Source organism: Phascolarctos cinereus, unplaced genomic scaffold (genome assembly GCF_003287225.1).
Source record: "Phascolarctos cinereus isolate Bilbo 61053 unplaced genomic scaffold, phaCin_HiC Scaffold_7;HRSCAF=346, whole genome shotgun sequence".
NCBI classification, from domain to species: domain Eukaryota; kingdom Metazoa; phylum Chordata; class Mammalia; order Diprotodontia; family Phascolarctidae; genus Phascolarctos; species Phascolarctos cinereus.
Window position 1 is genome coordinate 92,043,918 of NW_027556180.1, and position 16,640 is coordinate 92,060,557.

Genomic DNA, 16,640 nt, shown 5'->3' on the forward strand with positions numbered 1-16,640 from the left:
TGGCCCTTTACACCTGGGAGCTCAACATTATTGGTGCTCAATTTTGTGCAGACGTCCAATTAGCTTTATTACTCCTGCAGCTAAGTACTCTCAAGCTCAAGAAATCTGATAGCCTCAGCCTCTTGGTCACTGGGGTTACAAGCATACTCTTTTTCTTTTTACTTATATTTGTTGTTCTTCAGTTGTTTTTCAGTTGCGTCTGACTCTGTGACCCCATTTGGAGTTTTCTTGGCAGAGATACTGGAGTAGTTTGCCATTTCCTTCTCCAGCTCATTTTACAGATGAGGAAACTGAGTCAAACAGGATTGAGTGACTTGCCAAGGGTCACACAGGTAGTAAGTGTCTGAGGCCAGATTTGAACTCAGGAAGATGAGTCTTCCTGATTCTGAGGTTGGTGCTCTCTCTACTGTGTCACTCAGCTGCCCAATCTCTTTCATACTGCTTTTCAATTTTCCCAGTGAGCTTTGTCAAACAATAAGTCTTTATCCCAGTAGCTGGAATCCATGTGTTCATTGAATACCAGGGCATTATTTCTTTGTGTTGTTCAACCAATCTGTTCCACCAATTGATGTCTCCATTTCTTGTTGGAACTATATGCAGTGTCTTCTTGTCCCTTTCTTCTGACGCAGTGTTGATTTTTTCTTTTTCTCTAAGTAGTGGGTGGTGTGACTACATACAGACAGTGACCTAATAATATTTCCACAGCACTATGTAGTTGTTTCCTTTCCATTAAAGTATGATCGGTTTCATTTCTTGCAATGTTTTCTACTATCAATGTATAGTGCCTTTTGAACTTTGATGGAAGAATTTATGTGTGGTATATAGATGTGATATTTCTGAGTAGTCTATAAGGTTTTATCTTTTTTGTTTCTCAAGCTTGAGCCTTTTTTAAAAAATCTTTTTATTCTGAATTTTACCCCAACAAAGTGAGCACTTCCAGTAGAACAGAAAAATAAATTGCATACAATACTGTTAATCATTCATTCACCTGGACTGTTATAAAAGCCTTCTCTCATGGAACCTTTAGCTCACTTTAAGACTTGGCTCAAATGCCACTTTGTTTAAGAGATCCTTTTTCATTTCCATAATTGTTAGTGCCTACTGAAATCACTTTGTATTTATTTGCTATAAATTCCATTAGTAAAATGTTAACATGTTGAGGTCAGTGACTATTTTACATTTGTACTTGTATCTCCAATGCCTGGCACATAGTAGAGATAGAGCTAAGAACCCTAGTTCACCTCCATGGCATGTTGAGGCTTTAGAAGAGGACTTATGTGAATCAGGAGCATTTACTTATAAAGTTGGTAGATTTGTTAGTATTTCTATTATCTATTTTTTTTATCGTTGGCAATAGTGGATATTGCATTTAAAATTTTAACACCTTAGTTCCCCAGGACTAAAATGAGGACATATTAATGGTATTTAATAAATTAAAATCAGGAACAGTGTTTGGACCAGACTAAATACATGTTGAAGAAGTCCATCCTGAAGGCATCAGTTTACCGCAGGAAAAGATATGCACCCTTCAAAAGGAAAAAAAAAATCACCAATATTTTGACCCAAATAGTAGAGGATATCTGTAACTTCTGAACTATATACCTACTTGTCTTTACAAAATTCTTATGAGAATTATCTGCATACTTACCCAAGATGTCCTTAATGAAAAATTTGACCAGGGCAAAGGTAGCCTTTTGTAAACTATTGATTTTGATACAGAGTGCAAGACTTAGAGTTAGGAAAATTTGTGATCAAGTCTTGCCCCTATTACTTACTAATTTATGAACATAGGCAAGTTATCTAACCACTCTGAGCTATAAATTAGTCATCTGTGAAATGGGGATAATAATACCTGATGTATCTACCCCAGGGCATCATTTAAAGGTTCAAATGAAATAATGTGTAAAGTGCTTTGCAAACATTAAAGCCATGTACAATTGGCAGTTATTATTTTCTACAAAAAACTGTCTTTACAGTCACAAAATCTGCTGAAATGTGGAGCAGATACAAGATACCACTGTTCACTTTTGTTAATTACAAAACAAAACAAAACAAAAAACCCCCAAACAACCCAGCAACCAAAAACAAACAAACAAACAAACTAAAAAGAAAAAAGTCTTTGTGGAATTAAATGCTCCATTTAGATTCTACTCTTTCTGATATGTTTGAGATCATACAAAATTCTTTGATAAATATAACCACAAAAAGAACTCTTCAGAATGCTCCTGATTATTAACATTGAAGTGGCATAAAATAACCTAGATATATGCTAGTCAGAGGTGTTCACCATTGTTATGGAGGATATTCTCCACAGGGTCTAAATTGAAGAAGGATTTTCTATAGATCAAGGATTCTTTTTTCCCTTTTATTTTTTTAGGCTAGGCAATGGGGTTAACTGACTTGCCCAGGGTCACACAGTAAGTGTTATGTGTCTGAGGCTGGATTTTAACTCAGATCCTCCTGAATCCAGGGCTGGTGCTCTATCCACTGTGCCACCTCGCTGCCCCACCCCTTTTAAATAGTATTTTATTTTTTCCAATTTCTTGTAAAGATAATTTTTAACATTCTTTTTTTTTTGGAGGGGCTAAGCAGTGGGGTTAAGTGACTTGCCCAGGGTCACACAGCTAGTAAGTGTTATGGGTCTGAGGCCAGATTTGAACTCTGATCCTCCTGAATCCAGGGCCGGTGCTTTATCCACTGCGCCACCTAGCTTTCCCAACATTCATTTTTTAAATAAAATTTTGAGTTCCAAATTTCCTCCTTCCTGCCTCCCTAAGATAATAAGCAATTTTATATAAGTTATATATGTGCAGTCATGCAAAACATATTTCCGTTAGTCATGATGTGAAAGAAGAAATAGAACAAAAGGAAAAATTATGAAAAAAAATAAAGTGAAAAAGTATGCTTTGATCTGCATTCATACTCCATCAGTTCTTTCTCTGGATGTGGATAGCATTTTCCATTGTGAGTCTTTTGGAATTGTCTTGGATCCTTGTATTGCTGAGAAGAGCTAAGTCAGTCAGAGTCGATCATCTCATGATGTTGGTGTTACTGTGTACGGTGTTCTCCTGGTTCTGTACTCTTCACTTTGCTTCAGTTTATGTAAGTCTTTCCAGGTTTTTCTGAAATCTGCCTGCTTCTCATTTCTTATACAGCACAGTAGTATTCCATCACATTTATATATCACAACTTGTTCAGCCATTCCCCAATTGATGGACACCCCTTCAATTTTCAATTCTTTCCACAGAAAGAACTGTTATAAATATTTTTGTACAAATATGTTCATTCTCTCTTTTTAAAAAAATCTCTTTGCAATACAGACATAGTAGTGGTATTACTGGATTGAAGGGTATATACAACTTTGCAGCTCTTTGGGCATAGTTCCAAATTGCTATCCAGAATGATTGGATCAGTTCCCAACTCTATCAACAGTGTATTAGTGTCCCACTTTTCCCACATCTCCAATATAGCCACTGTTATAGGTGTGAGGTGGTACCTCAGAGTTGTTTTAATTTGTATTTCTGTAACCAATAGTGATTTAGAGCATTTTTCCATTGGAATATAGATAGTTTTGATTTCTTCTGAAAACTGCCTATTCATATCCTTTGATCATTTATCAATTGCTGAATGACTTGTATTCGTATAAATTTGACTCGACTCTTTATGTATTTGAGAAATGGAGACTTTATCAGAGACCTTTGGTGTAAAACTTGTTTCCCAGCTTTCTGCTTTCCTTCTAATCCTGGCTTGATTTATGTCAGTTTGTTTTATATGCTGCAGCTTTGCTAGAGTTGTTAATTATTTCAAGTAATTTTTTAGTTGATTTCCTAGGATTCTCTAAGTGTTCTGTCATATCATCTGTGAAGTGATAGTTTTGTTTCCTCATTGCCTATTCTAATTCCTTCAATTTCTTTTTCTTTTCTTAAAATCAAGGATTCTAAACTTTTTTGAGTCATAGACTGTTTTGGTAGTTTGGTGAAGATTATGAACCTCCTCTAAGAATAATGTTTTTAAATGCATAAAATAAAATTCATAAGATTTTAAAGAAAAGTTATGATATTGAAATACAGTTATCAAATAATAAAAATTTTAAAATGGACTTGAGTCAGTAAATAAACATTTTAAAGTGTCTGCTACATGCCAGTTACTGTGCTAAACTAGAGACACAAAAAAAGAGGCAAAGACAGTCCCTACCCTCACGGAGTTCACAATTTAATGGAGGACAGAAAAAACGAACAAATACGTACCAAAAACTTATATAAAGGAAAAATAAGAAATAATCATGAATGGAAAACCCTATAATTAAGAGATGTTGGTAAAGGCTTCGAATAAAAAATGGAATTTTAGTTAGGATGTTTAGTTAGGACATAGGCCATTTAAAGCCAGTAGGTGGAACAGAGGAGGAAAAGCATTCCAGGTGTGGGTGACACCCGAGAAAACGTATCTTGCATGTGGAATGTCTAGGAGACCAGTGTCACTGGATCAAGGAGTACATTTGGGGAGTGAGGTTTAAGAAGACTGGAAAGGTGGGAGGAGCTAGGACAAGGGTGGGGAACCTGCAACCTGAAGGACATAGGCGGCCCTCTAGGTGTTCAAGTGCGAGCCTTTGACTATATCCAAACTTCTGTGAAGCCTTTTTTCCTCTCTCCATCAAGATGTTTCTTGGCATCTTTGAGACACAGAGAAATTATTGCACAACATAGAGTAAGAAGGAGCCCGTGATAGATGCTGTCCAAACACAGACACCACTTCTTTCATCTAAGCTCGCCTGGAGTTAAGACATAGGAGTGGGAACTGCAGCCTCCAGGCCACATGTGACCTTCTAGGTCCTTGGGGATGGCCTTTTGACTGAGTCCAAGTTTTACAGAACAAATCCTTTTATTAAGGGGATTTGTTCTGTGAAGTTTGAATTCAGTCAAAGGGTTGCAGTTGAGGACCTAGAGGGCCACATGTGGCCTCAAGGCCACAGGTTCCCCACTGCTGAGCTGGTATCTGAAGGGCTTTGAATGGCAGAGCATTATGTATTTGAACCTGGAGGCTATAGGAGATCACTGGAATTTATTGAATTAGGGAAGGGAAAGAGATTGATATGATTGGACCTGCACTTTAGGAAAGTCACTTTAGTGGCTGAATGGAGGATGGATGGATATGGAGAGAGATTTGAGGCAGGCAGACCCATCAGTAGGAATGACATGATGAGGGGTGGTACCAGGATGGCAGCAGTATGCGAGGAGAGAAGGGGACATATCTAAGAGATGTTGCAAAGGTGAAACCTGCGCAACTTGGCAGCAGATTGGATATGAGGGTTGAGATAGTGAGGAGTTAAGGATAATATCTAGGCTGTAAGCTTAGTGGACTGGGAGGATGCCTTCAACAGTAAAAGGGAAGTTTGGAATGGGGAAGGTTTAGGGGAAAAGATTATCAGTTCAGTTTTGAACTTTCTTAACACCCAGGTTAATAATCTCTACTGTACATGATGAAATCTTCCAGATATTGAGTGCCTCAAATCTTAGAATATTATGGGGCTTCCTCAATGAGATACATGATTACTTAAAAGAGATTGATGGAACAACTTATATGAGAAAAGTCACATGGATGCACTATGCCTGTTTCTCAGACTTTGACATGCAGCTATAACTCCAGTCAACTAAATTGGTATATCATTTCATATTTCTGGGTCTGGCTTTGCAAGTAGACATTTGAACCTAGAATTGAATATGAGTAAGAGAGCCAACTGGATTATGTTTTGGAAATTGTGTGGTACTTTTAAGCATCCTAAGTTTTTATTTAGCATAAAAATCCAGCTGCTTTACACAAATGGTCTGATAATGTACATTTACAAATCTTGAAATGCCATAATCTCTGAAAAATCAAAATTGAGCATGACTCAGGGCTGTGGAAAGGTAGGCTAGGTTAGAACACATTTACAACTCCTAACAGTAAGCAAGCATTGGAGTAGGAGATACTGGTGAGGAAATGCATGTTCAGAAATAGAGGTGGGCCAATGAGATATAAGAATAACAGATGGAGGGGCAGCTAGATGGCGCAGTGGATAGAGCTCTGGCCCTGGAGTCAGGAGGACCTGAGTTCAAATGCAGCTGCAGACACTTGGTACTTACTTAGCTCTGTGACTTTGGGCAAGTCACTTAACCCTGATTGCTTCACCAAAAAAAAAAAATAACGGATAGCCAAGAGTGCTTTACTGGTACCCACGAAATTTAATATAGATTTGGAGAAAGGAGTCCCTTATGTAGGGTTGTCCCTCTATTGAGAATCTATGTGAGAAAATGCACAGGAGTCTCACAGGATAAGAAGGCATGAATGGGTAGGTATCTCACACACAATTCACAGAAGTCACAAAGGTCTTGCTGGAAGGGACATCAAGGTTGTTTGGTCTAAGACTTCCATTGTACAGAAAAAGAAATTGAGGCTAAAGCAGCTTAAGTGTCTTTTCCAGGGTTATCCAAAAATCAAAGGTGCTCTTCCTCTACACCTGCACTGGTGAAGTCACAGATACATTGAAGTATATGATATTCTTTCCATTAGTTTACTTCACATACTCATAATAAGCATACAGAGAAAGGTATTTTATTACTTGTATCAGTGACAGACTGTGTTACCATGCCTTCTTAAATAGAGCAAGCAGTATGACCCATAGCCTATATCTGGAAAACAGAGTTCTAGAAAATCAATTTACCTGCTAGTTATTTTTAAGACTTATTATCTCAGTGGAGGCCAGTTACTCCTGTGAGAGGTTCCTTGGGGAGTACTGAATAGTAAAGGGAAAATGAAGGACCATTAAGGTTAATTTAATATTCCCTTAGCCGTGGAGACTTACCCACTGGGGAACCTGCTGAGGTGAGTGTTAGAGAGGTTATGGGTAACACAAAATGACAAGATAAATTGTAGAGCAAGCCATCAAAGAAATCAGGAAAGAAGCTGGGTGCTTCTGGTTTTTATAGGCGTGTGTGTGTCTGTGTATCTGGGTGTTTTGAAGGTCAGAGGATGGAGGACCTTTTGATGTCACTCTTTTCCTAATTTACTTTTCTTCTTGTCTTAGGGAAAGGCTTTTAGGCCTCGACTAATCCTCTGAGGGTCAAACACATTTAGAAAATGATTAATTTAAATTTTTTAGCAAAGGCAAAGAAACAAGGGTTAATTACCCTGAAAATGATACAGAAGTGTGATTTAGCAGCAGCTTTGGAAGGAATATTTTTTGAAGGAGACTTAAACCCGATGTATAAAAAAACTTCTAATCTTGTGAGAATCTTTATCCCATTGCTGACTAAAGTGATAGAATGTTTTTCTCCTGAGGTTTTTTTAAGCCTGTTGTAGACTGGGGGGTGGTTTAAATATGTTCTGTGAAATGAAGCATCTGAAAAATGGATGGATGCCCTGTTGAGAGGTGGTTATAAAGTAATGAGACTGTTTTTACAAACCAGACAAAAGTCAGATAGTCATTTCATCATCACATATTCATAGAAGAGCTTTCACATTTCCTTTGATTCCTTTGAGTCTGTGATTAATCCACCTTTTATTGTATCCGAATTCTAACAGTTTAATCTTGCGCCAGCATTGATTTCAGTGAAATTTAGCTATGTACCGAAATTTAAAGACTTACCAGGAATGTGTACTTTCTGTAAACTAATTCATAGTCTGAGTTTTGTGCTATAAGTAGTTGAGAATCTAATTTGACAGTTTTGTCTTCTCAACAGTTTCAGACTCATTGGCACAAACTGTAGTTCAGCATCTCAAATGGATAATGCAGAAGGATCTCTTGGGGCAAGATGTGTTTCTGATCGGCCCTCCTGGACCTCTTCGACGTTCTATTGCTATGCAGTACCTGGTGAGCCATTTACTTCTGTGAATTCATGATGGTGGTTAGAGTATTAAAGTACCATTTAAAAATGAAATGACTTTGTGTGATTAAGAATACATAAAAATAGCAGGATTAGTTCATTGCTTAAAAGATTTCTTTTAAAAAAGTAACTAGATGAATTGTTGTTAAAAGTTTTGAAATAAGTCCAAAGGCTTATGTTTATTTCCCCTTGGAAGCAAACATGCTTTCAGAACTTTGCTAATTTTACCATGACTAGACAACAACAATCAGTAATTTAGAAATATAGTCATAGGACACAGGTTAAGAGACAGAATCAGCAAATTTCTGGTCACAAAACAAAACCCAATTTTAGAATACCTTAGGGGCATTCTCTTATTCCATTTTAAAAGGCCAATCCTGTTGACTGTTCTAGATGTTATAGTGATACTCACTTAACTGTTTTCTATTTTCTGGAAACTATAGTAAAATGAATTGAAATTTCAGATTGCAAAATTTATAAGCTGTTTTTACTTCATTGCCAGCATGGATAGTTATTGTTTTGATAGTTTGATGAAGACTTGATCAGCTAAAAGAGTCTTATGCCAATGGTACTTTTCACAGTAAAAAGAAACCCTTCTCAGAAGCAGTTGTCATCTTTGTAATCTCCTTTCTTCAGTATTTGTGAGTCTGGCACACCACTACATGTACTTTCCCTGACAGTTTCTTATGAATGAATCATGGTTATCACTAAGATCTTGTAGAACAATAGTTAAAGATACATGCAGAAAAAGATAAAAACTGGATTTTTACTGTAATGTAGCTCCTAACAGTTCAGAGCATTTTGTTCATTGCCAAAACATTTCTATGAAACAGAGGATGGTAATTTCTGTTGTCTTCATTTTGTGGACAAATTGAAGAAAAAACAGTTTGCTCATGTTCACACAGCCAACTGCTGGAAGAGCCAGGTTTAAAATTAGTTAACTTCTGAGATAGTGTTATAGATCCTATGCCTGTCTTCCCAAATTGTATTCACCCTTGACTTTTCCCTCTTGTCTACTCCACAGATCTTTTCATTTCTTTCTCTATAACATCTTCTATACATTCCCCTTCTTTCTACTTACCTAGTTCAGGCCCTCATCGCCTTTTAACTGGACTATTGCAATAATTTTCTAATTGGACTCCCAGATACCAATCTCTCCCCACTCAGAGCTGCCCAAGTGAAACTCCTGTTAGTATAGGCCTGATCATATCACTGCTTTACTCAATAAACTCCTTAATGTCACCCCTCAGGATCAAATATAAACTCCACTCTTGGATGTTTAAAACTCTTTGCAATCTCACCTCTTCCTTCCTACCTTTCTGCTCTTTTTACACGTTACTCTCCCTATAGAGTATATAGGTGAGCCTTAAGAGCCTACTTACTGTTGCTTACATATGACACTCCATCTCCCATCTCCATCCCTTTGTAGTAGCTGTACCTTCTCCTCTGCCTCGTAGAATTCAGCTCAACTCCCAACTTCTCAAGGAGGCCATTCCTGATGCCTCCTTCTCTCCCCCTCCACTAAAAGTAACTTCTCTCTCTTAGGTTACCTTCCATCCACTATATATTTGCTTCTATGTACTGACTACTAATCATATATACATATGTTGTCTCTCCATTAGAATGTAAATTTTTTGAGAGCAGGAACTAGTTTGCTTGACACATAATAAATGCTTGTTGATTGACACATCTCAAATGCCACAAAAATCTCTTTTAGAACTTACTTCTTGGCAAGACACTGGGTAGAGAGATCGTCTGATCATTTGAGGCTGTGCCAGTGCTACAATAGAATTGTACACCTTTTGAGACTTGAACTGTGAGCCCTGAGCCCATGGTGGGACATATTTATGTCCTGTGAACCAGATAAGATGAAGCTATCACTTGCCTCTTGGAATAAATTTTTGTGCTCATGTTTGTCTTTAAAAACACAAGATTTTGAAGTGTGCCTGCAGAGAAGAGAGCAAACTAAATAGAAGTTATTGATAACTGCTTTAGGTCATAAAAAATAATTACTTAGTAGTTGCTATGGGCGAAATGATTACAGACTTTCAGAGCTGTAGGAGACCTTAGAGGAAGATACCTAGTCCAACCTTTATATAAAATGTAGCCCCTCTAAGTGGTCATCTGCGTTTTGCTTAAAGGGAACAAATGAGGGGGGAAGTCCCACTACCTCTAGAGACACCATATTCCACTTTTCTATAACCATGTTCTCAGGAAGTTTGTTCTTACATCAAGCCAGAATTTACCTCTTTTGAACTTTTGCCCATTGCCCTGTGTTCTACCCTTTGGAGACAAGCAGAACAAGTCTCATTCCTCTTCCATGAGGTGGTCCTTTAGATAATTTTTAAAAAGTATTTTACTTAAATGTTTACATGTAAATATTTATTTACATATTTACATGTAAAAAACAATTTTTATATGGTTATTAAAATTTTGAGTTCCAAATACTTTCCTTTCCTCCTTCCCTTTCCCCTTTATTGAGAAGGCTAGTAATTTTATATAGGTTATACATGTACAGTCATGCAAAATATAGTTCCATGTTAGTCATATTGTGAAAGAAAAATAGACCAAAAAAAAGCCACCCAACACACACTTAAATAAAGTAAAAGATAGTATACTTTGATCTGCATTTAGCATTTTTCATCATAAGTCCTTCAGAAGTATTTTGGATCTTTGTATTGCTGAGAATAACTAAGTCATTCATAGTTGATCATCATACAATATTGCTGTTACTGTGTACGATGTTCTCCTGGTTCTGCTTACTTCACTTTTTTGTATCAATTCATGTAAGTCTTTTCAGGTTTTTCTGAAATCAGCCTTCTTGTCATTTCTAATTTTAGCACAATAGTGTTCTATTACATTTATATACCACAGCTTGTTTAGCCATTCCCCAGTTAATTGGTATCCCCTCAATTTCCAGATCTTTGCCACCACAAAAAGATCTGCTATAAATATTTTTGTACAGATAGGGCCTTTTTCCTTTTTTTTTTTTTAAACCTTTTTGAGATACAGGCCTAGTAGTGATATTGCTGGGTCAAAGAGTATGCACAGTTTTATATAGCCCTTTGGCCATAGTTGCAAATTGCTCTCCAGAATGGTTGGATCAGTTCACAACTCCACCAACAGTGTCCCAAATTTCCCACATCCCTGACAAAATTTGTTGCTTTTCTTTTCTATCATATTAGTCAATCTGATAGGTGCCTCAGAGTTGTTTTAATTTGCATTTCTCTAACCAATAGTGATTTAGAGCATTTTTTCATATGGCTATAGATAGCTTTGATTACTTTGTTTGAAAACTGGCCGTTTATCAATTGGGGAATGACTTGTATTCTTTCTGACTCAAGGCTGGGCACTCTGTCCACTCCTGCATCTCACTGTTCCTATTAAAGTTTTAGAAAGTCACTGACAAGTTTTCATGCAGAATTATTCTTGAAATGAGTAATTGACTGAATAGGACAGTTATACTGTCAGATAACCTGGTCAGGATTTGATGTCAATATTATGGCTTTGTTTTATAATAATTTCATACTATTATCCACAGGAGCTGACCAGGAGGGAGGTAGAGTATGTTGCACTATCCAGGGACACCACTGAAACTGATCTGAAACAACGAAGAGAGATACGGGCTGGAACTGCTTTCTACATTGACCAGGCAAGTTCTTATTTCACCCCAGGACTCTTCATGGTTGCAGCCAGAGTTGTACATGGCAGAGTATAAATAGAGACATTGTTGTAATATATTGTACTTCCTAGACAGTTTTAATGTAGCTACTTTTATTTCTCTGCTCTTGAGAATGCAGTGATGACTTAGTATTAAGTGAGACCCTACATAAACATTACTATACTAAAACATATTGGATAAGGATCAATGTTGCTGACTATAGTTTCCTTTCTCTTCCTCCTCATTTCCCTATGTTGGGTGAAATTTTTTTTCACAAATGAAGATAATACAGGAAACAGTATATCATCAACTATACATTAATGTTTACTAATTTGAAAAATCATTTAGAAAATTTTGTATTCAGGACTGGTATGGAAATATGTTTTGCATGATTGATTACGCATGTATAACCTATATTAAATTTCTTACTCTCTCAAGGAGGGGGAAGGGAAGAGAGGGAGGAAGAGAATTTTGGAACTCAAAATTTTAAAAAGTAAATGTTGAAAATTGTTTTTGCAATTGAGAAAAATATTATTTAAAAAAAGAATTAAATTGGCAAAAAAGAAATTTTTGTATTAAACTTCAATGTTAGTTTGTCTTTAGTTTTAGATACAGTTTAGTAACTCTGGTAATCAAGCTTAATCTTGTTGTGATGAAGCCACTTTAAATTCTTGTTTGGAAGCATTGTCTTAAGTGTTCCAGATGTTCAATATAAGGAATTCCATTAACAGAGGCAATTTGTAATTGACTTTACCTTTTAAGTTGTTTTGATGGGCAGAGATTAGGTATAATTTCCAAATAACATCTGGTCCCCAAAGAAGAAAGGAAAGGCCATTTTATTTCTTTATTCAAACTAATATTCATATATATTTGGACTTCCCATTGAAGTTTCACACATAATGTTCTAAACAATCTTTTAAATTAGAAAACATTAGTGCATACCTGATGATATTTTATTTCTGGTATTTTCTTCATTTCTAAAAGAATTTTACCTTCTCATCAGTAGAAAACAACCACAGGGGCTATTATAAATTTAGTAGCCTTACATTCTTTTGTAGGTGTAGGGGTCTCTTCAGCCATGTATGGAGAAGGAAAATAAAAACTTTGAATGTAAGCTGTTCAAAATATAAATTAATGCTTTCTCTCTACCTAGTTGGAATACCATTTTCAAGATGGTTTTGATTGTCTGCTGCTTGGAAGGATTTTTTTTCTTTTAATTACAGCCTAGAATACAGAATGAATTTAAGACAGATCAGTTAGACATTAAGTGCATGCTATGTGCATAGCATTTTTCTAGTTGGTGGAGGTGATATAAAATTTAGCTAAGACATAATCCCTGCCTTCATGAGGTTTAGTTTATTTTAGGTTATAATGTATTTGAGGTACTTACAAGACATCCATGTTTTCTAGTCAGTTGGCAACTGATATCTTAATCAGAATGGTACTTGTTTTAATTTCATCTTCATTGGTGGTGAATTCACCCTTTTCATTTTTGACACTGGTAATTTGGTTTTCTTATTTTTTTAAATCAAATTAACCAAAGGTTTATTTATTTTATTGTGTTTTTTTTAAGTAAAATCAGTTGTTAGGTTTTTTTTATTAGTTCAATAGTTTTCTTAATTTCAATTTTATTAATCCTTTGGTTTTCAGTATTTCTAATTTGGCATTTAATTGGGGATTTTTAATTTGTTCTTTTTCTTTAGTTGCATGCCCAATTCATTGATCTCCTCTTTCTCTATTTTAGTCATGTAAGCGTTTAGAGATATAAAACTTAACTAAGGACTGCTTTTACTGCGTCCCATAAATTTTGGTATGTTGTCTCATTTTTGTCATTCTTCTTGGATGAAGTTATTCATTGTTTCTATGATTTGTTGTTTGACTCATTCTTTAGGATTAGATTAGGATTAGATTATTTAGCTTCCAATTAATTTTTAGTCTGTCTTTCCATGGCCCTTTATTACATATGATTTTTATTGTATCATGATCTGAAAAGGATGCATTTGCTATTTTTGCCTTTCTGCATTGGATTGTGAGGTTTTGTGCCCTAATACATGGTCAATTTTTGTGTAGGTTCCATGTATCACTGAGAAAAAAGTATATTCCTTTCTGTCCCCATTCAATTTTCTCCAGAGCTCTATCATATCTAACTTTTCTAAAATTCTGTTCACCTCCTTAACTTCCTTCTTATTGTTTTGGTGGTTAGATTTATCTAGTTCAGAGAGGGGGACTAGTGTAGTTTTGCTGTCTATTTCTTCCTGTAACTCCCTTAACTTCTCCTCTAAGAATTTGGATGCTATACCACTTGGTGCATATATGTTTAGTAATGGTATTACTTCATTGTCTATGGTGCCTTTTAGCAGGATGTGGTTTCCTTCTTTATATCTTTTAATTAGATCTGTTTTTGCTTTTGCTTTGTCTGAGATCAGGATTGCTACCCTTGCTTTTTTTACTTCAGCTGAAGAATAATATATTCTGCTCCAGCCTTTTACCTTTACGCTGTGTGTATCCTTCTGTTTCAAATGTGTTTCTTGTAAACAACTTATTGTAGGATTATGGTTTTTAATCCATTCTACTCTCTGCTTCTGTTTTATGGGAGAGTTCATCCTGTTCACATTCACAATTATTGCTATCTGTGTCTTTCTCTCCATCCTATTCCCTCCCCCCATCATTTATGCTTTTCTTTCTCCTTTTTTCCCTTTCCCTTCTCCCTGGAGTTTTACTTTTGACCACTGCCTCCCTCAACCTGCCCTCCCTTCTATCTGCCCTCTCCTATTTCTTTTCCTTTCTGTTACCCTTACTACTTCTTCCCTCCTTTCTACCCCCCCTTCCCTTTTCTTTTACCTTTCCCTTCCTACTGCCTATATGGTAAGTTAGATTTCTGTACCTAATTGAGTATGTTATTCCCTCCTTGAGCCAAATCTGATGAGAGTAAAGTTCGAACAATGTTTATCTCCCTCCCTTCTTTCTCTCTACTGTGCTATGTCTTTGTGCCTCTTCATGTGATGTATTTTATCCTTTTCTGCCTCCTCATTTCCACTTTTCCCATTGTAGTTCCTTTTCACCTCTTCATTAGGTTTTTTTATCATCACATCAAAGTCAGCTTAAACTACCCTCTCTGACTATTGTATATCCTGTCTAAATGTCTTAATAAAGATACGATTCTCAAGAGTTATAAGTATCATCTTCCCATGTAGGGATGTAAACAGTTTATCCTTATTGAATAATGTGTTTTTTTCCCCTTTCCTGATTACTTTTTTATGCTTCTCTTGAGTCTTGTATTTGAAGATCAGATTTTCCATTGAGCTCTGGTCTTTTCATCAAGAAAGTCTGGAAATCTCCTATTTCATTGAATGTCCATCTCCTTCCCTGAAAGATTGTGCTCACTTTTGCTGGGTAGTTGATCCTTGGTTGTAATCCAAGCTCCTTTGCCTTATGGAATATCCTATTCCAAACCGTCTGATCTTTTAATGTAAAAACTGCAAGGTCCTGCATAATCCTGACTGGTTCCACAATATTTGAATTGTTTCTTCTTTCTGGATGCTTGCAGGATTTCTCCTTTACCTGATTCTGGAATTTGGCTACAACATTGGCGTTTTCAGTTTGGGATCTCTTTCTGGAGGTGATTGGTGGATTCTTTCGATGACTGTTTTATCCTTTGGTTCTAGGGCCTCAGGGCAGTTTTCCTTGGTGATTTCTTGAAAGATACTGTCCAGGCTCTTTTTTTGATCATGGCTTTCAGATAAACCAATAATTCTTAAATTATCTCTCCTGGATCTATTTTCCAGGTAAGTTGTTTTTCCAATGAGGTATTTTACATTTTCTTCTATTTTTTCTTTTTTTTGATTTTGTTTGACTGATTCTTGTTGTCTCATAGAGTCATTAGCTTCCAGTTGCCCAGTTCTAATTTTTAATGAATTGTTTTCTTCAGTTAGCTTTTTCCATTTGGCCCATTTTACTTTTTAGGGAGTTCTTCTCTTCAGTGAGTTTTTGTATCTCCTTTTCTGTTTGACCAGTTCTGCTTTTAAGGAGTTGTTTTCTTCAGTGTGCTTTTTTTCCATTTTGTCAACTGTGTTTTTAAAGGAATTGTTCAATTTTTCTTCTACTTCTCTTATTTGACTTTTAAAATCCTTGAGTTCTTCCAAGCAGGCTTTTTGGGCTTGAGACCAGTTCATATTCCTCTCTGAGGTTTCAGATGTGGGTGTATAGAATTTGTGTTTTGATTTTCCCTGTCACCAAGATACTTCTCTATGGTCATTGTTTTTCTGTGTTGCTTTTTGCACATGTTATTTGCCTTTTTTCTGGCTTTTAAAGTTGATGTCTGTTTCTGGAGCACAGAGGGCACTGTCCCAGGGTTCTTGCGCTGGGGGCTAGGGGCCTGGTTACTGATTTTCTGAGGTGGGGCTTGTCACTGGCTTGTACTGGTCCCCTTCAGTCACAGCAAGAGGGACCTTTCCCGTTAATCTAAATCTAAAAGACTTTTGCACCTTGTCTTTCTGCTGGCTCCACTATTTCAGAATTTTTCCTGGGCAATATTCTCTGTGTTTTTCAAGATCAGTAAGGGAGGGTGAGAGGGACTTACTGTTTTCTCCAGCATCTTGGCTCCTGGAAGTTGAAATAAGTGACTTTAAAACATTCAATCTGTGGGCTGATAGCTCCAGGAGCCACTGCTGCCACTGCCACCATCGCTACTGCTGCCGATTCAGTCACTCCTAAGGCCTGCTCCTGGTTTGCTGGTGCTGGAGCTGTATTGGCATGCCTTGTGGCCCTGTCCTAGACTGTGCTTCTGTCTCACCCAGGTCTGTCAGACCCCTCTCACTGACCTTCTAAGTTGTCTTTGGGGTCAGGGGTGGAGAAGACTGGAAACCACTACTACTGCCAGTGATTCAGTCCCCTGAGGCCTGCTTCAGCTTTGCTGAGGCTGGGTTTGCTCTGTGGCCTCCATGCTGAATGCTCCTCTCTCAGGCCAGTTCAACAGATCTTTCCTGTCAACCTTCCAGGTTGTCTTGGCCTGGAAATCTACCTCTTTCTATCTCTTTGTGGGTTCTGCCACTCTAGAATTTGTTCAGAGTCACTTTTTAGAGGTATTTGAAGGGGTTTGGGGGAGACCTCAGGCGAGTTCC

The 16,640-nt window shown here is 36.9% G+C and overlaps 1 protein-coding gene across 2 annotated transcripts in view; it reads left to right on the forward strand.

Moving 5' to 3' along the window:
• VWA8 (von Willebrand factor A domain containing 8) overlaps window positions 1–16,640 on the forward strand; it is a 391,323-nt gene that overhangs the window by 39,993 nt on the left and 334,690 nt on the right. For both annotated transcript variants that reach the window (XM_020977001.2, XM_020977000.2), the window contains exons 3-4: window positions 7,716–7,846; window positions 11,401–11,511. In XM_020977001.2, coding sequence (XP_020832660.1) covers window positions 7,716–7,846; window positions 11,401–11,511 — 242 coding nt within the window. The remainder of the gene's footprint in view (window positions 1–7,715; window positions 7,847–11,400; window positions 11,512–16,640) is intronic.